General features: G+C 43.6%; 1 protein-coding gene across 4 annotated transcripts in view; it reads right to left on the bottom strand.

Annotated features, from left to right (window-relative positions):
• Nucleotides 1-11,429: 11,429 nt before the first annotated feature.
• The window catches only part of LOC109889606 (ankyrin repeat domain-containing protein 27), a 35,088-nt gene continuing 25,811 nt past the window's right edge, over nucleotides 11,430-20,706 (bottom strand). Inside the window, exons 16-27 of one of the 4 annotated variants that reach the window (XM_020481162.2) lie at nucleotides 20,516-20,631; nucleotides 20,222-20,314; nucleotides 19,597-19,794; nucleotides 17,696-17,752; nucleotides 16,834-16,950; nucleotides 15,527-15,691; nucleotides 15,069-15,263; nucleotides 14,740-14,859; nucleotides 14,301-14,474; nucleotides 13,908-14,067; nucleotides 13,574-13,655; nucleotides 11,430-13,280 (exon numbers count right to left, since the gene is read on the bottom strand). In XM_020481162.2, coding sequence (XP_020336751.1) covers nucleotides 12,665-13,280; nucleotides 13,574-13,655; nucleotides 13,908-14,067; nucleotides 14,301-14,474; nucleotides 14,740-14,859; nucleotides 15,069-15,263; nucleotides 15,527-15,691; nucleotides 16,834-16,950; nucleotides 17,696-17,752; nucleotides 19,597-19,794; nucleotides 20,222-20,314; nucleotides 20,516-20,631 — 2,093 coding nt within the window. In that variant the 3' untranslated portion in view covers nucleotides 11,430-12,664. Of the gene's footprint in view, nucleotides 13,281-13,573; nucleotides 13,656-13,907; nucleotides 14,068-14,300; nucleotides 14,475-14,739; nucleotides 14,860-15,068; nucleotides 15,267-15,526; nucleotides 15,692-16,833; nucleotides 16,951-17,695; nucleotides 17,753-19,596; nucleotides 19,795-20,221; nucleotides 20,315-20,515; nucleotides 20,632-20,706 lie in introns of all 4 variants that reach the window. The other 3 variants (XM_020481161.2, XM_020481163.2, XM_031823109.1) reach the window with 3 other exon arrangements.

The raw sequence follows: 20,706 nt of genomic DNA, 5'->3' as shown, positions 1-20,706 counted from the left end.
TAATACAATGAAAAAGTATGCATTAAGGTGTCTGTAATAGAATACATGGCAAAAACGTATGTAGACATTAATAACTGCATTTCCATAGCTCCCCCCCCCCCCCCCCAAAAGTATTCTAGAGTATATATCATTGGACATGACCATCTCATCATCGTATACCTACAGTTCTGTCGGAAAGTATTCAGGCCCCTAGACTTTTTCCACATTTTGTTACGTTGCAGCCTTATTCTAAAATTGATTAAATGAAACATTTTCCTCAATCTACACACAATACGCCATAATGACAAAGCAAAAGCAGGTTTTTAGAAACTGAAATACCTTATTTACATAAGCATTCATACCCTTTGCTATGAAACTTGAAATTGGGTTCAGATGCATCCTTTTTCCAATGATCATCTTTAATCTACGACTTGATTGGAGTCCACCTGTGGTAAATTCAATTGATTGGACACGATTTGGAAAGGCACACAACTGTCTATATAAGGTCCCACAGCTGAATAAAAACCAAGCCATGAGGTCAAAGGAATTGTCTGTAGACCTCAGAGACAGGATTGTGTCGAGGCACTGATCTGGGGAAGGGTACAAACATTTCTGCAGCATTGAACGTCCCCAAGAACACGGTTGCCTCCATCATTCTTAAATGGAAGAAGTTTGGAACCACCAAGACTTCCTAGAGCTGGCCGCCTGGCCAAACTGAGCATTTGGTGGAGAAGGTCCTTGGTCAGTGAGATGACCAATAACCTAATGGTCACTCTGACACAGCTCCAGAGTTCCTCTGTGGAGATGGGAGAACCTTCCAGCGGGACAACCAACTCTGCATTACTCCACAAATTAGGACTATATGGTAGAGAGGTTTGATGGAAGCCATTCCTCAGTAAAATGCACATGACAGCCTACTTGGAGTTTGCCAAAAGGCACCTAAAGGACTTTCAGACCATGAGAAACCAGATTCTCTGGTCTGACGAAACCAATATTTTACTCTTTGGCCTGAATGCCAAGCTTCATGTTTGGAGGAAACCTGGCACCATCCCTACGGTGAAGCATGGTGGTGGCAGCATTATTTTGTTGGGATGTTTTTCAGCGGCAGGGACTGGTAGACGAGTCATGATTGAGGGAATGATTAACAGAGCAAAGTACAGAAAGATAATTGATGAAAACCTGCTCCAGAGCTCTCAGGACCTCAGACTAGGGTGAAGGTTCACCTTCCAACAGGACAACGACCCTAAGCACACAGCCAAGACAACGCAAGAGTGGCTTCAGGACAAGTGTCTGAATGTCCTTGAGTGGTCCAGCCAGAGCCTGGACTTGAACCTGATTGAACATCTTCAGGAGAGACCTGAAAATAGCTGTGCAGTGGCACTCCCCATCCAACCTGACAGAGCTTGAGAGGATCTGCAGAGAAGAATGGGAGAAACTCTCCAAATACAGGTTTGCCAAGCTTGTAGTGTCATACCCAAGAAGACTCTAGGCTGTAATCGCTGCCAAAGGTGCTTCAGCAAAGTAAAGGATCTGAAGACTTAAATGTGATATCAGGTTTTTTATTTTATTTTTATAAATGGGCAAAACAATTATAAAAAAACAGTTTTTGCTTTGTCATTATGGGGTATTGTGTTTAGATTGATGAAAAAACAACTGAATCCATTTTAGAATAAGGCTGTAATGTAACAAAATGTGGAAAAAGTCAAGGGGTCTGAATACTTTCTGAGTGCACTGTATCTCTGGCTGAGTCAAACAGCCTTTCTTCCACCTGAGCCATGGCATAAATTAAAATAGGGGGTGCAAACATATGTCTTTCCGCCTCCACTTTTTTACCCTAAAATGTAATCATTTGTCAATTATCCCTTATTTTTTATCTAGCCTGTATATAAAAAAAATATATATACAGTATATATACAGTACGTCAAAAGTTTGGACACACCTACTCATTCAAGGGTTTTTATTTATTTTTGCTATTTTCTACATTGTAGAATAATAGTGAAGACATCAAAACTATGAAATAAACACATATGGAATCATGTAGTAATCAAAAAAAGTGTTAAACACAAATAAATATATTTTAACCCCTTCTCCCTAGCCATTCATATTTTGTGCCCAATTGCAAATAACATTTTTGGTCAGGGTTGGTATGGAATTGGACATTGGTTTCTAGTTGGTGTTTGTATATCTGGGGGTTCTAGATTTGTGTACGTAATATGGCAGAAGTGTCCTGTAGTCCATTACACAGCAGGGTTGAGTCATCACCATATTGCTACACCTATCCAAGCCCCATCAGGTCAAACACTAAAAAGGTAGAGTAGGGGGTTAAAGGCCTTAATTAAACTGTGACTGGCTGCCTGTCGAGGACAAGTGACAAGAATAACTAGTCGCAGCACCTGTCTCTTGATTCAGCCTCTTTCCGCTCTCCTCATCCTTTCTCTTTCTCTCCCTCCAGATTAAATTCTGCATCTAGTGACATCTGATTTCCCAACAATCTGTCCACTCATCCCATCCCCTCCTCCATCTCATTACATAATTTAAAGCTACTGTTATTGTCATGTTGTCATTATCTGCTAGTGCCAAGAGTGTTCAAAGCTGTCATCAAGGCAAAAGGTGGCTACTTTGGAGAATCTCAAATTTAAGGACCAGTAAGGAACAGGGCAACTGAACAGTCAATATTAAAATTGTACTTGCAATGAATACATTTAGAATGCAAATGTATACATTTGTCCGTACAACAGGCGATAGGGTGAGTACTTGGTGGAGGCCTGGACACTGCTGTTGTGTCCGACTGGGGACTTGCCCATGGCAGTCCTGAGGGTCCAGTTTCAAATACTTACCAGCAAACAAATGGAAAAATATACAAATATTGACATGCTTGTAAACGTTACTTGCAATACAAGACAGATACATGTGCTGTATACTTACCAACCAACTTCACAGCCAATGTCTGCAAGAAAACACATCTTTATACAAATGAATTACAATATTACAACAGGTTATTAAGGTTATTTACAATAACATACAATTTACAACAACATGCAATGTAGTAAAATACCTACCGTCTTGAGTCGGGGAGCCGGCCAAGCAGTGAAAACAAGGGTGGGGAAAACAGATGACAAAACAGATGACAGACGATGGACAGACAAATTCACGCACATTGACGACATGAGACAAACAAGACACGTGAAAATGCTTGCAGCATCTCCTGCACCGGGCCGCCTCCTTACCTTCTCTCATGTATTTCTGACAGAAGCACCGGGGACTGGAATCGGGACTGGGAAATGGTGCCAGGCGTTCAGCCTGAAAACATGAGAACATGTGTTTACTCTTGGATTTGTGATGGTATCATGCCATGGAGAGTTCCTCATCTCTGCAGAGAGTAAGATTGTTTGCAATAGCAAACAATCTGTGCCCCCTTTCTGCTTGCTGGACTGCCGGGCCACTCCACAGTCACAGAGGTCCCTGCAAAAGATAAGAGGTGAGTTGTGAGAGAAACTCTGGGGCGGTGTCATGACCACTGCAAAAGAGCTTGAGCATGATCATGATTGTAAAATTGTCTAACCAGGAGTGTGACGGAAGAATGACACCCCCCCCCCCCCCACTAGTGTCTTCTAGTCCAGTGACTGAACCTACCTGTCCCTGTTCCTCCAGTCGGACACAAGCCTCTTGTGAGAACATTTGACAGATTAGTGCAATGTTATGAAGGAGAGATATGTAGTTTTTAACAGATTTTGAAAGTATAGCCGACCTCAAGCTGGTCCCCTTCTGACTCAGAGCACAGAGAATCAGACTGATCTGAACTCACTGGCTCTGGTGGATGGGATACCTCCTGGGTGGTTCGGACAGTTGATGGTCCTAAAGTCATTTGGGGAGGTAAATTGAAGAGGTACATTTTTATGAGCTCAGCTAAAAATGTCTTGCTTTCTCAAATGTCAACCAACGCTTAACATACTTTGTCACACGGGCTTCACCGAAGGGTGTGTGGGGCGTCAGGGCTTTCAGCTGTCGACCTTCCGACTGGAGAAGATTGTTGGCTTCCACCGAGGTAACCCTTATGAAGACATAAAGAGAAATGTCAGTGTTAGGAAAACTAGACTAGCTTCGGGTTATTTTGGGTGCAAATTCAAATATTTATTATCTGAGATTTTTTATATTCACCTTAACGGATGATGACTCCAGCTAGGAGCGAAAGAGCAACAAGGTTTCCCAAGTGTCACCTTGAATGATAACAGAAATAAATGCAAATTTATTTCATATTATTACAAATACATATCTTACATATCTCTTGGAGGGCCAGAAAATAAATTAACAGCAGACAAGAAAAATGTACCTGGTCAAAAACCTTCTCAGTCTGTGCCTGAATGTAGTCCTCGAAGGCATTCTGATCTGGTTTCACAACTTCCACCACATCAGGTGGAGTTTCTGTGATCTGAAAGTATGTTATTCAAAAATAGCAATAGACAAACAATAACACATTAAGTCAATCACAAATTTGAATGATTGCAGAATATGCCATAATTTTATAAAATTGTATATACAATTGCATTTTTTACCGCAGTCAACAGCTGCAGCTCCCGTCCGTACAACAGGCGATAGGGTGAGTACTTGGTGGAGGCCTGGACACTGCTGTTGTGGGCAAAGAGAATTACCTTCAGGTTGTCCTCACCACCATTCCTGGTACCCGTCAAGGGACTTGCCCATGGCAGTCCTGAGGGTCTGGTTGGTCCGTCCATCCAAACCTGGAGGAGGGGAAAGGAAAGGGATATCTATAGACAATGTAAGATCAGTCTGATTATGTACAATGGAAAAACACTAAAAACAAACCGTTGGTCTGTCTGTGGATGATATGCATCGGAGAACCGGTGCTTCACCCCCCAGTCCTCGAACAAGGCTTTGTTGTTCTAAGGAAAATCGTACATCAGTAACTAAACTTCGCTATTTATATAGTTGGTGACATAATACAGCCTATAATAGTATTACCTTGTTCCAGAGTTCACGACCTCAGTCACTCAAGATGACCTCAGGAGCACTGTGGGTGTTGAAGATGTCCGTCATCGCCTTGGAGGTGGACTCACCATTCTTGACCTTGATGGGTATCATGCAACATGAAAACCGCTTTTTTAGGTTCCAAGCACCCTTTTTTAATGGGTTACAGAAGAGAATTTAGAGTTAAGCACATTCTCTTCCTTCACTGACCTTAATGGGTATTGCCTCCGTCCACTTGGTGAAGTAATCGGTTGCCGTCGGACACCAGCTGTTGCCATTCCTGGATTTCGTGAAGGGTCCGGTGTGGTCCACCGCTAACATTTAAAGTGTTAGAGAGAAGATTACTTTATTCTTACCTGTTTCTGTGTCATTCAGTATGCAGTCTTCATATTTGTAAGGAAACTGACATAAACAGTTGATAATATTGAACTCTGCTGTGTTCAAAAATAAAGCAACCGTTAAAAAACAACTTATCATTACAAGATTTGAATTGACACACACTTACCGGTCATGTGCCGTGATGAAACAACTTTAATGGGCTTCAACTCAGGCACTACAGTCTTCACCCTCTCAAACTTCTGGCAGGCGAGACAGGTACTGACCTATAAGAACAAAGTGACAAATTGAGAAACTGTGTGCGCTCTGATATGACATTCATCAAAATCATAATCATTTCAGCTATAATAGCATGTGATTGATATACAATAGGTTATTTCACTTGCACAGCTGTCCACATCCTTGACAATCCCACACCAGAAGAAGCGTAGGTTGATTTTGGCAATCATGCGCTTCACTCCGAAATGTCCAGCATGCGTCTGTTAGTACAGCCTCCTTCTTCCCCTTACTTAGTGAAAATCACCCTCCTGTGTAGCTGGCCATCCTTCCCCCGTAGGTTAATGTGATTGCCTAACAAGTTGGAAGACAAGAGTTGTTCAAATACTAAAGTCTAAGTAAATTTGCACTGCGGTCTCTCTTTCAGTTTCTCTCGCTCTCCATCTCTCTCTGACTTTCACCCTCTTCCCTCCTCTCTCCCTCTGCCACTTTCTTTCTCACTTTCTTCCTCTCTCTCTATCTGTATGGGTCTCTCTCTGTCTAGTGAAGACACCTAGTTAAGGGCAGTTGGATTTACCATAATTGCTTACAAATATCCATTTGAGTGATCCGGGTTAATTTATAGCTAGATACCTAAATGTGACAGACATATACAGTACCGGTCAAAAGCTTGGACACACCTACTCATTCAAGGGGTTTTCTTTATTTTTACATATAACACATATGGAATCATGTAGTAACCAAAAAAGTGTTACACAAATCAAAATATATTTGAGATTTGAGATTCTTCAAAGTAGCCACCCTTTGCTTTGATGACAGCTTTGTACACTTCTCTGCATTCTCTCAAACAAGTTCATCTGGAATGCTTTTCCAACAGTCTTGAAGGAGTTACCACATATGCTGAGCACTTGTTGGCTGCTTTTCACTCTGCCGTCCAACTCATTCCAAACCCTCAATTGGGTTGAGGTTGGGTGATTGTGGAGGCCAAATCAACTGATGCATCCCTCCAGCACTCCCTTTCTTGGTCAAATAGACCTTACACAACCTGGAGGTGTGTTGGGTCATTGTCCTGTTGAAAAACAAATGATAGTCCCTCTAAGAGCAAACCAGTTGGCATGGTGTATTGCTGCAGAAAGCTGCCATGCTGGTTCAGTGTGCCTTGAATTCTAAATAAATCACAGACAGTGTCACCAGCAAAGCACCATCACACCTCCTCCTCCATGCTTCACGGTGGGAAACACACATGCGGAGATCATCCGTTCACCTACTCAGCGTCTCACAAAGACCCGGCAGTTGGAACAAAAATCTCCAATTTGGACTCATCAGAACAAAGGACAGATTTCCACAGGTCTAATGTCCATTGCTCATGTTTCTTGGCCCAAGCAAGTCTCTTCTTATTATTGGTGTCCTTTAGTAGTGGTTTCTTTGCAGCAATTCGACCATGAAGGCCTGATTCACGCAGTCTCCTGTGAACAGCTTCCCACTGCACTGAGGCTAGGTAACACGGTCACCACCGATAAATCCATGATTATCGAAAACTTCAACAAGCATTTCTCAACGGCTGGCCATGCCTTCCGCCAGGCTACTCCAACCTCGGCCAACAGGTCCGCCCCCCCCGCAGCTACTCGCCCAAGCCTCTCCAGGTTCTCCTTTACCCAAATCCAAATAGCAGATGTTCTGAAAGAGCTGCAAAACCTGGACCTGTACAAATCAGCTGGGCTTGACAATCTGGACCCTCTATTTTTGAAACTATCCGCCGCCATTGTCGCAACCCCTATTACCAGCCTGTTCAACCTCTCTTTCATATCGTCTGAGATCCCCAAGGATTGGAAAGCTGCCGCAGTCATCCCCCTCTGCAAAGGGGGAGACACCCTGGACCCAAACTGTTACAGACCTATATCCATCCTGCCCTGCCTATCTAAGGTCTTCGAAAGCCAAGTCAACAAACAGGTCACTGACCATCTCGAATCCCACCGTACCTTCTCCGCTGTGCAATCTGGTTTCCGAGCCGGTCACGGGTGCACCTCAGCCACGCTCAAGGTACTAAACGATATCATAACCGCCATCGATAAAAGACAGTACTGTGCAGCCGTCTTCATCGACCTTGCCAAGGCTTTCGACTCTGTCAATCACCATATTCTTATCGGCAGACTCAGTAGCCTCGGTTTTTCTGATAACTGCCTTGCCTGGTTCACCAACTACTTTGCAGACAGAGTTCAGTGTGTCAAATCGGAGGGCATGCTGTCCGGTCCTCTGGCAGTCTCTATGGGGGTGCCACAGGGTTCAATTCTCGGGCCGACTCTTTTCTCTGTATATATCAATGATGTTGCTCTTGCTGCGGGCGATTCCCTGATCCACCTCTACGCAGACGACACCATTCTGTATACTTCCGGCCCGTCCTTGGACACTGTGCTATCTAACCTCCAAACGAGCTTCAATGCCATACAACACTCCTTCCGTGGCCTCCAACTGCTCTTAAACGCTAGTAAATGCCAAATGCATGCTGCCCGCACCCGCACGCCCGACTAGCATCACCACCCTGGATGGTTCCGACCTTGAATATGTGGACATCTATAAGTACCTAGGTGTCTGGCTAGACTGTAAACACTCCTTCCAGACTCATATCAAACATCTCCAATCGAAAATCAAATCTAGAGTCGGCTTTCTATTCCGCAACAAAGCCTCCTTCACTCACGCCGCCAAACTTACCCTAGTAAAACTGACAATCCTACCGATCCTCGACTTCGGCGATGTCATCTACAAAATAGCTTCCAACACTCTACTCAGCAAACTGGATGCAGTTTATCACAGTGCCATCCATTTTGTCACTAAAGCACCTTATACCACCCACCACTGCGACCTGTATGCTCTAGTCGGCTGGCCCTCGCTACATATTCGTCGCCAGACCCACTGGCTCCAGGTCATCTACAAGTCCATGCTAGGTAAAGCTCCGCCTTATCTCAGTTCACTGGTCACGATGGCAACACCCACCCATAGCACGCGCTCCAGCAGGTGTATCTCACTGATCATCCTTAAAGCCAACACCTCATTTGGCCGCCTTTTGTTCCAGTTCTTTGCTGCCTGTGACTGGAACGAATTGCAAAAATCACTGAAGTTGGAGACTTTTATCTCCCTCACCAACTTCAAACATCTGCTATCTGAGCAGCTAACCGATCGCTGCAGCTGTACATAGTCTATTGGTAAATAGCGCACCCAATTTTACCTACCTCATCCCCATACTGTTTTTATTTATTTACTTTTCTGCTCTTTTGCACACCAATATCTCTACCTGTACATGACCATCTGATCATTTATCACTCCAGTGTTAATCTGCAAAATTGTAATTATTCGCCTACCTCCTCATGCCTTTTGCACACAATGTATATAGAGTCTCTATTTTTTTCAACTGTGTTATTGACTTGTTAATTGTTTACTCCATGTGTAACTCTGTGTTGTCTGTTCACACTGCTATGCTTTATCTTGGCCAGGTCGCAGTTGCAAATGAGAACTTGTTCTCAACTAGCCTACCTGGTTAAATTAAGGTGAAATCAAATAAAAAGTTGAGATGTGTCTGTTACTTGAACTCTTATCTTCTGCAGCAGAGGTAACTCTGGGTCTTCCTTTCCTGTGGCGGTCCTCATGAGAACCAGTTCATGCGATTGATAGTTTTTGCGACTGCACTTGAAAACGTTCAGTTCTTAAAATTTTACGGATTGACTGACCTTCATGTCTTAAAGTAATGATGGACTGTCATTTCTCTTTGCTTATTTGAGCTGTTCTTGCCATAATATGGACTAGGGCTATCTTCTGTATACCACCCACACCTTGTCACAACACAACTGTTCGGCTCAAACGCATTAAGAAGGAAAGAAATTCCACAAATTACAATTTTAACAAGGCACACCTGTTAATTGAAATGCATTCCAGGTGACTACCTCATGAAGCTGGTTGAGAGAATGCCAAGAGTTTGCAAAGCTGTCATCAAGGCAAAGGGAGGCTACTTTAAATCATCTCAAATCCATGTGTGTTATTTCATAGTTTTGATGTCTTCACTATTATTCTACAATGTAGAAAATAGTAAAAAATAAATGTAAAAAAACTTGGAATGAGTAGGTGTCCAAACTTGACTGGTCCTGTATATATTTGATTATTTTGTAAATATTATATTAGTGGGTAGATCAGCTTTAATATTGTAGATCCATCAATGTAATTGTCTGCATCATTTCCAATCCCCCATGCGTTATTAGTGACTAGTCTTTTTTAATATTGAGAAATATTTCACTTTCTCTGGTCATAGGAGTAACAATATGAATTGGTGCATGAAGCAGAAATAATGCAGTGCGTCCCAAAGCCACTCCTGCGTTGTCTTGGCTGTGTGCTTAGAGTCCTGTTGGAAGGTGAACCTTCACTCCAGTCTGAAGTCTTGAGCAGGTTTTCATCAAGGACCTCTCTGTACTTTGCTCCGGTAATCTTTCCCTCAATCCTGACTAGTCTCCTAGTCCCTACCACTGAAAATCATCCCACAGCATGGTGCTGCCACCACCATGCTTCACCTTACCTTTTGGCAGACTCCAAGTGGGCTGTCATGTGCCTTTTACTAAGGAGTGGCTTCCATCTGGCCACTCTATCATAAAGGCCTGATTGGTGGAGGGCTGCAGAGATGGTTGTCCTTCTGGAAGGTTCTCCCATTTCCACAGAGGAACTCTGGAGCTGTGTCAGAGTGACCATTGGGTTCTTGGTCCACCTCCCTTGTCCCCCGATAGGTACAAGGTTCTCATTAGCAGCTCTGAGAAATTCCTTGTATATTATGCTCACTCATCCAGGGGCTTTGGCCTTGTAAGACCAACCCTGACAGGCAGGCTTAGAATCTTGAGGGGGCAATGCTGCTTTAGTGGGTCTCTGACCGCATTTATCCTTCCGTCTTGGCTGGGTAAAGGCTAATTGCAGTAGGCCTATAAAACAGATAGACTACTCAGTGTATGGGTCGCTCAGGTGGGTGTCTAGGGTATAGGATTTGGGACGTTCCATCATGATTGGATGACAAATAAATAAACTATATTTATAATTTAATTTCAAATGTATATCCCATCTGCACAAAATTGAAAGCTCTGTCACAACTGCTCGCAGACCAGTGGCGGATTTAGGGGCGGCACTGGGCGCCCGCACAAAAATAATCTAAAACTGCAACATAACGTTAGGTAGCTAGCTACACTGTCTTGCTAACGTTAACAGCTGCCAGTGCCCCATTTGAGGTTTCTCCACTCAACGTGAAAATGACCGACGTTCATTCCCACCTCCAATTCGTGAATATGTAGCCTGTGTCATTCTTCCGAGGTAGAACCTAAACGAGCATTTCCGCTCTAGAACAGTGGAACCGGGCTGCCTCACCGTGCCACGTTCAAAGCCGGATCAAAACAAAAATTAAGTATTTGGAGTAATGAGTAGGATTCTGAGTTTTCGCTTTCCTCTTTTGTTCTGTATTGCTCCTCAAGCAAGGGAGAGGCCAATGACAGAGGGCACCATCAGACCAACTCCTTGAATGGCCTCCATATAGTCTAAAACCCTTATTAAGTGTATGTTCCTACACTGTATTTATGCATGGAATATTGTTTTTCAACTAGAAAAGCTCGGAAATAGCTGGAGTGCGTCTTTAAAAAAATAGCTGGAGTGCTTCTACACCTGCATTGCTTGCTGTTTGGGGTTTTAGGCTGGGTTTCTGTACAGCACTTTGAGATATCAGCTGATGTACGAAGGGCTATATAAATAAATTTGATTTGATTTGATTTAAAAACAATGTTTTAACAGTAGAAATATAACATTAACCAACTTACCTAGCCTATCATAAAGCACAATATTTGAAAAAATACCAACATTAAGTCAACTCTTGCAAAGAACACAATAGTCAAAACAAATGACCTCTTGATCATGAGTTTATTACAGGTTATTTTGACAAATTAAATAAGGCACGTTCACTGCATCTAACATTTAAAAAAATGTAATAAAATACTTTAGTACGAAAATAATCAACATTGAGATTGGAGTGGACAACTGCTACTGTATAAACCAAAACAGTAACTTTGAAATAAAAAATACATCTGTACGCTGATGCTAGTCATCTGTGTTCAATGTACTGTATGTGCTGGATAATGATGAGTTCAATAAATGTCAGTTCAAAACTACTGATAAAACATCCCCCCCCCCCAAAAAAGGTACTTGTAAAGTGCAAACTCCCCATAGAATTGGTTGGGTCCTATATGGCCTCGCTTTGCAGGATTAGGATCAACTGCCATAGAGGTGAAATTTAATTATCAGTTGAATGCTAAATTAAACACTTTTGTTTTTGCAATCGATTATTTTTTACAGGATAAATATCAGAATAGAGTAAAGGTGATGGATAAACAAATTAAATATGGCAATTGTGTTATTATATTCTCAAAAGCAGTATTTAGCGACAGTACTATCCATTTGTGGAGTCAGTGGATTGAGCTACCGTATAAAGATTTGTGCGTAAACACTGTTAATGTTCTCTCTCTACCTACAAAGCAACCAAGATAACTATTCTAAGTGTTTCGACATTCACTGGGATACAAGTGTGGCCTCACTATGCATAGTCATTCAAATGCCACACACCAGGGAGGTACATTGTGTTATAGATAGAAAACCATAAATGGGCATTTATAACCTGTCAATTTATGGTTTTCTGAAGGGAATAACTCAGTAAATAAAATAAAATCCAAACCGCAGGACTGTAATCAAATTAAACTACATTTTTAAAAATAGAGCCCTGATTTTATATGTTCAAATAAACAAAGATGTAACATAATCATAGATATTCAGATGAGCATTTTTGTCAAGTAGACAAAACAATAAAACATACTGATATGCAATGTCACTATCCACTGTCAGAATGTTCTATCGACCGTCTCTTTTATAAGGGTGAGCAACAAAACTAAAATAAGCTAAAACAGAATTACATTCGCATCAAGTTGAATTAACATGTTTTGCATCCCTTTTTCGTGAAGGCAAGGAGAAAAAGTGCTTAAAATAACAGTCAGGTCAACTAACTAAAAGTAGGCCCCACTCGTCTCTGGTTAACCCACACTGTGCAAGTTCTCCCTTGACTGGGGTCTGCCTTAGCCTCTGCGCCTCAGAGGACCTCTATTTCTTCTACCAGTTCTTCTACCAGGTCCTCCATGTCTTTGGGTGGGATCTCAGTCTCAGGACAGTTCCTCTTAGACTCTACTTCGGTGTCTGGTGAGGTGTGGACATTCTTTTCCTCTCCGTTTCGGTCTTCGTCTCCATTGACTTGGCTAGGTGTGTGTGATGGATCCTCGCGAGTGTGTGACGGGTCGCTGCTGAGGGTTTGTTGTGTATTTGATGGGATGTCAGGTGTGCGTGTACTTGATGCGTCGGGTGTGTGTATGTCAGGTGTGCATGTATGCAAGGGTTCACCTGGAGTGTCTGAAGGGTCTTTAGTTATGTTTGTGTCCTCATTTGCCTCGGCCTCTCCTGTGTGTCTCCGGTCCCGGCCCCAATGAGGAGACTGGGGGTGCACTGTGTCCACGGTGTGACTGCGGCTCAGGGCCCTCTCTCTGTCCCTTTGGTCACCAGGCTTGGGGCTTCCCTCTGGGCTGGAGCAGATGCTGAATGGCCCACTGCTCTCCAGGGTCTCCCCCCGCCTCAGTTTCCCCCTCTCAGGAGTGGGGGAGTTGATGGAAGGCACACTGGTGTCCCTGGGAAGACCTTTCTTCATTTGCTGAACACTGAAAAAAAACATCAAACAACATCCACAAGCTCAGAGGAATTGCACCGAAGCATAGCAGTTCCTTAAAATGTACGTTTATTGAAACTTATGAGTAAACTATGACAAAAGTTGTTCTGGATCAGCTTTGTGTACATAGGAACTCATTGTCTATCTAGGAAACGTTTAACATCTAACTAAACATTGTCTCAACTGATCTTTTTCCAATCTGTAGTCAAATTGAGATTAACTTCACGAGGAAGGACAGCATACATTTTCCACAAAGTGGCACACAATATTTTCCATGGTACTGACCGGTTTATTGACTGGGCCAGCTTCTGACGTCTCCCACTGACATTAACCTGCTGATGCTTGAGCCGCTGGACAAATGAGTGTGCTGGGATTGGGAGAAAGAAGTAAGAAAGACTGTTCCATATCCACAGCAGCATACCATGGGCATGCATTCTAAGTGGTATGACGGTATGGACAGTGGAACATAGTTTGAATTATTGGGTGTTGGAAAACAAACCCCAATAATCCAAAATATGGCAGTAGTAGATTGGTCCCCAAAAAGACCAAGAGAATTATTAGGTGACAAAGTTGGTGAGAAGACATTTCATTGTGTGTTACTTGCAACATATCGCTGTACCTTCACGCTCTAGCAGGTAGGTGGTCAAGGAAAAACAGTGGCTGGTGTCTATACCGACTCTCTTACCCAGAGCCCCCTTGGGCACAGAGAGCAGTTTGATTGGTTCAGCATTGTGGGAGTCTCCAGATGCCTTCTGAAGAGTCCTCAGGATTTCAGTGTTCTGAAAGTGGAAAATCAAAAAGCCCATTTCATAAAGAACTCATTATTTCCCCCAGCTCTATGGTTGTTGGTTCAGATCTGCTACTGAAAAGAATGCCACGTAGACCCATACACAAAACAGTTGGTGAGTTGCTGACGAACAGAAAGTTAGTGCTTTGTGCAACTTTGTGCAACTCTGTTTAACAAGGTCACCTTGACCCTGATCTAACCCTTCAGTGGCTGTTAGATTCTCACTTTTCCCCTGGTCTCCACGGCACAGTCCAGTGCTGTCCTCTGTCTCTTGTTCCTCATGTGGACCAAGGCTCCAGCCTGCAGTAACAGCTCCACCAGGGCCAGGTGGCCCCCTTTTACAGCCTCGTGCAGGGCCGTGTTGCCCTGGATGTTGGACAGGTTCACTGAGGCGTTGCTCTGGAGGAAGACAATATAGAAACGTCTGATCGCACACCGTTCTGCTGCTCACAATAGGCGGCCTTTTTAATGAAGCTTAGGTGGTATGGTTTACAAGGTTTGGACCAACATGGTCTTTGTCAGGTGATTGCCCTGCTATCCTTTTTCTACTTTTTGGTCCCTAGCAGCTAGCTATAAAGACCCCACTTAGCTGTTTATTTCTCCAGTGTGATGGTGTTGGCCTGTTTGACCCACTAGGGGGCAGCAGTATCAGTGTTCTGTTCACCTGCAGCAGGATGGTTGCCGTGTCCAGGTGACCTCTGAGGCAGGTGTGAATCAGAGGGGTGTTGCCATAGCGATCCTTCTTATTCAGCTTGGCGTTGCACTCCAGCAGTGATGTCACTACCTGAACATAAAACCAATGAGAGATTGAATCTTTTCCCATCTTAGCCCCAGACAATCTGCAGCAGACCTGCGTGTTCTTTCAAACACTTCAAACTTCTGGGCGAGTCTGCCTGGAGTCCTAGATGGAAGGGTGCTGGGACTATTCCGCAGTTTCTGATGAGCCAGGGAAGATCAATCAAACGCAGCTAAATTATAGTACTGTGTGCCCACCTGTATGTGGCTGTTCTGGCTGGCCAGGTGCAGTGGCGTGGCACTCTGGCTGTTGCGTGCGTTGACGTTGGCCCCGTTGCGGCTGAGCAGGGACACCAGCGCCGTATGACCATGGAGCGCCGCTACGTGGAGGGGAGTGAAGCCATCCACACTACTGCTGTTCACACCCAGACCACTGGCCTGCAGGCACACAAACTTCTGGAGGCAAACACGCACACACACACAAACAATAAAACAGACACAAAGGCACAGACATTAAGTTAGCTGGACAGCTCTGCAGGAACATTACAAAACTCAACAAAATCTCCATTCACCATAGCTTTACTACTACCAGTAAGGCCCTGTGTGAAGACTGCTGTTTGTTTGCTCAGTGTACATCAGAAAGAGGTTTGGTAAGTGTGTTTGTCAGGGTATGGAGCCTGCAGTGGTGAGGAGATATGAGAGGGTTGTTGTCTGACCTTCTGTGACGGCCCACAGTGTGGACACTGGCACAGTGGGTGGCACAACTTAGTCCAGGAGGGCAGCCCTGCTTCCTCCTCCTCTGGCTCCTCGTCCAACCACTCCAACAGGTACCGCACCATCTCTATGTCTCCATCGGCGGCCGCACGCAGCAACTTCTCCACCTGTCAGTCAAACAGAGAGGCGCAGCCTATTAGAACACCAGACAGTAAACGCAGGGCCTTTAGAAACTGCCAACATGGATTACAAATTACAGATATAGTCAGTCCTACAAAAACTTTGTGTGAAAGCTCTAAATATTAGCATCTCTCAATAAATAGAAAAATACTGCATCTAATTTCACCTACATTCCCTCCCCATTTCTGTTCCCTAAAATGTTAAGTCCCCTATTTAGGGGACTTTGAGCGGTTCTGGACTAGTTCCGACTGATATTTCTGTGCACAGTGTGCTCTGTGAAAGGCGCAACATCAATTGCTTTACATTCCCTAAAAGTTCTGGTTGTCTTGATTCAAATGTGCTATTTGCAAGCGCAGCTGTGAGGTTCACAGACATATTTGCATAGGGAGCAACATGACATTTTCTGGCCTATCCAGACAAAGGAACGATTTCCAGTTCCTGTGACCCTCGTAGATGCACATGGAATAGCGCATATGAAAACGGGAGAGTCTAGCAGATGTAACAGATGGAAAAAACTGAAATTAATTTTGCAGAATTGAAACAAGACGACTTCCTCTAGGTCACAGATGCACAAAATCTCTGTGCTTAAAGCAGAAGTTGTAACAAGTCTGCACACATTTGAATGGTGTCTGAGTCGCTCAGAGGACGTTTGGCGGAAAAAGTTGTCGGTTCTATGAAAAATGGTGCCAATATTGTACGGTCACTAAGTATGATCATATTTATTTTACAGTTATAAAGCTGACATCTTATAGTAAGTCATTTATAATTTGATTGTTACTATATTTAGAAAGCACTTCAGTCATTTTAAGCCCATTGCCCTACTTTTGTTGAATAGGGGGGAGAAAAAAAAATCGTATGTTCTTCAGCTTGTGTCATCAAAAGTGAGTACACCTCAGCAATTTATAACCACTTACCAGAAGGGTGATTCCCAGACCTTTCTAAAACTATGCAGCATTACCAGTTATTGTTTATGGCCAACTCATGAAAATAATTACTTTTGGATATGTCTTTTTTGGCAGAAATCTACATTTTGTCCTAATGCTCAAGAATTGAATTAAGAGGATGGTACTCCTCAGACATTTTCAGGGTCAACTCTGCCTAAAACAGGGTTCCTGAGTGCTCTGCTCACCTCTTTGTGGAGGACCCTGTCGCAGTCGGGCCTAGCCTCAGAACTCTGGGAGGTGGTGCTGGAGACAGAGGAACGGCGGCTGCTGCAGTCAGAGGCCTCGGGAGAGCGGTTAGGGGACTGGCAGGGACAGCAGCAGGAGAGAGAGAGCCCCGTCAACCAGCTGGCCATACCACACCCAGATCATGATCCGGTTTCCCGATAGAACTTACAGGTACCAGTGTTTTAACGATGCATCGTTACTATAACGCCCAAAGATGTCACATGCTTTTCCCAAAACACCACGTAGACCATGTTAGCTAAGTGCTTAGATGGAGCATGTGTCGATACTGATAGCGCCGCTTTCAGATCAGCTTTCTCCATTCAAATCTCATTCAAATGATTCCACAATTCTTACGACGGATCAGCTCCTAAATAGATATTACATGGCTGCAAATGTTGAGGCGGCTTATTCCAATGCTTACCCCATAATAATGCACTAATTCACATTATTGCGCTCGTTGTTTCACAACATTAAATATATTGAGGCAATTTAAGACAGTACCCTAAAATAAGAAAAATAAAACGTAATTGATTGAACATGAAATTGAGTTCAATATCATTCAAATACATAACAGCTCGGCGATTTAACGATGCTCCTACGAAGGTTTTAACAATGAACTTAGCCTTGAGATGCTTTTGGGAAACTGGGCCCAGGCTGCTTCTAGCAGAGCAAGTAAAGAGATTTCATTGGAATATTTAGGACAATACACCTACAGGATTCTGGTTAATGGTATTTTAATGGCCTGGCTGGTTTATCAAAATAAATGCTGTAGTTCCACTATTCTGAGTCAACTCTTCTCCTATGTGATGACATTTGACTTACATCATTGCCATCTCTTCTGTGAGAACTGTTGTGTGTCAACTCCAGCAGCGTCAAAATCTGCAAGACAGACATTGGTACACACACACACACACACACACACACTTACTTACATATGAGCACATACAGTGCATTGGGAAAGTATTCAGACCCCTTGACTTTTTAAACATTTTGTTACATTACAGCCTTATTCTAAAATTGATTCAATTGTTTTTCCTCCCCATCAATCTACACACAATACCCCATAATGACAAAGCAAAAACTTTTTTTTTTACTTAGTTAAAAAAATAAAAATAAAACGGAAATAGCACATTTACATAAGTAGTCAGACCCTTGCTGAATCAGAATTAGTTAGGTAAACATAGATAAATAAGATGTTTTATTTACTTTCATAATATGCTTATGTGAGATACTTGTCATTGGAATGTCTCTTTTTGGACTATACTGTCAGCGGTTGCATTTTCCTTTCTTCTCTAGGGAAAAGTCACTTGGGCCCAGAGAGGGGAGAGGTCAGGCTTGTCTTCATATGTGAATGTATCTGTTAAACCATGTGAAGGGATGATTAAGGGGGAACCAATTATCTCTTGGCTCCACAATGTCCGTGCACAAGTCACTCCCCTCAGTGAGCTTGTCCAGGGGTGGCTTGTATTTGAGATGGGAGTATCTAAAGTTGACAATTGATATATGCCATTGGATGAGGTAATGTTTTGGTACTATGACGTACCAAGAACGAGATTAGAACCTCGTCTTAGAGAACAAACTGAACGATAATTTATAGCTAATGCTATCTGGCTATGGGATACTCCTCTCTCAAGTAAAAGGCCCTTTGAAGTTTCTGAGATCTGTGGTTCGTCATGTGAGTTGAGGGGTGTATCCTGGCTATAAAAGATACTAGAACTCTTTTGTAAGCACTCTCAGAATTAATTTATAGACACTGAATTAATCTGAGAGTCAAAGGGCTATGGTGAAGCTCATATAATTAAGGATTAAGTTTAAAATATAACTGACTTGTGTGTGGTTTGTAAGCTCTCCTCATTTAATAATACAGGAAATTACCACGACACCCTTTACTCAGTACTTTGTTGAAGCACATTTAGCAGCGATTACAGCCTCTTGGGTATGACGCTACAAGCTTGGCACACCTATATTTGGGAAGTTTCTCCCATTCTTCTCTGCAGATCCTCTCAAGCTCTGTCAGGTTGGATTGGGCGCGTCGCTGCACAGCTATTGAGATGTTAGATCGTGTCGAAGTCCTGGCTCTGGCTGGACATTCAGAGACTTGTCCCGAAGCCACTCCTGCGTTGTCTTGACTGTGTGCTTAAGATCGTTGTCCTGTTGGAAGGTGAACCTTTGCCCCAGTCTGAGGTCTTGAGCAGGTTTTCATCAAGGATCTCTCTGTACTTTGCACCGTTCATCTTTCCCTCGATCCTGACTAGTCTCCCAGTCCCTGCCGCTGAAAAACATGCTTCACTGTAGGGATGGTGCCAGGTTATATCTTAGTTTCATCAGACAAAGAATCTTGTTTCTCAGGGTCAGAGTCATTTAGGTGCCTTTTGGCAAACTCCCAGCAGGCTGTCATTTGCTTCCGTCTGGCCACTGTGGAGTGCTGCAGAGATGATTTTCCTTCTGTAAATTTATCCCATCTCCACAGAGGAACTCTGGAGCTCTGTCAGAGTGACCATCGAGTTCTTGGTTACCTCCCTGACCAAGGCCAATCTTCCCCGACTATTCAGCTTTCAACTTTCCGGAACACATACTTAATTTAAAAACATTTTTCTTAAAGGGCCCATCTGGGTAGGTGGTAAAATGTTTGCATGTGACTGACTAAGTCGCTTTGGATAAAAGCGTGTGCTAAATAGCATATATTAGGTGGTTTTAGCAGATCAGGGGGTCTCACTCCTCACCTTAGAATTCAAAGCACACTGTAGTGGAGAGTCCTTGGCCTTGTTGTAGATGGTGGTGCTGGCTCCGTTCTCCAGCAGAACCTCGATGATGCCCTCGTAGCCCCAGCGCGCCGCGATGTGCAGGGGGGTGTCCCCCTTGTCGTTCTGGATGTTCAGACGGCACGTGGGCAGGTCGTAGTACACCAGAGCCTTAACACACTGGGACACGGATGGGATAACACCGTCAGACTAAAAGCAATCTCCTCTGACCTACCATAGAGCGCGACACTGTCAGTAGAGGCTGTCGTCATCATCCTCCATATACCTGTACTCATTTACAGCAGAAAGGACAGGCTCATAGTATTGGCTGGAATGGAATGGCATTGAACGCAAACACATGGTTTCAATGCGTTTGATACCACTCTATTCACTCCATCCAAGCCATTATTATGAGCCATCCACCCCTCAGCACCCTCGTGTGATACAGATACTTTCATTTCTATCCCATGTACTGTGACTGGTTGCACTTCCTCAGCTCTATCCCTCAGATTACCAAACACATTGGCACAGTCAAAAGCTGTTGAAATGACAGCTGTGACTTTAAAAAGACAGATTTACACTGCAGTGGCTCCCCAGACTGACTTACATCTTCATGTCCATACATACAGGCCAGGTGCAGAGGAGTGTTTCCATTGTTGTCCTGGGCATCTGTGTTCGCCTTATAGTGCAAGAGCAGCAGCTGGGTGGGAGAGAGAGTGAGAGAAAAATATGTCAGAGAGATTGAACAGTTTGTGTAACAGAAGTATCCTTTTTGTATACAGTTTCTGTGATATAGTGTAGCTCATCTTAGCCTGGTTCCAGATCTGTTTAGGAGTAGGTAAGGCAGCACAAAAATATCTGGAACCAGGCTATAACTGTCCTGCTTAGCATCCCGTCTCACCGTGACTCCCTGGTAGCCCTTCTGACAGGAGAGGTGCAGGGGTGAGAGGGCGTGGTAGTCTGTGGCGTTCACCAGAGCGCCCTTAGACACCAACAGGTCGATCAACAGGGACTGACCTGCCATGGCAAAGACAGGCTTTTTACTTTATTTAGACAGTGAGGAATGAGAACGGGAGACAGACGGAAGGGGAT

The sequence above is a fragment of the Oncorhynchus kisutch genome, linkage group LG4 (assembly GCF_002021735.2).
Source record: "Oncorhynchus kisutch isolate 150728-3 linkage group LG4, Okis_V2, whole genome shotgun sequence".
NCBI classification, from domain to species: Eukaryota; Metazoa; Chordata; class Actinopteri; order Salmoniformes; family Salmonidae; genus Oncorhynchus; species Oncorhynchus kisutch.
Note: the sequence above shows the minus strand (reverse complement) of the source record. Positions and strands in the feature narration are given on the sequence as shown.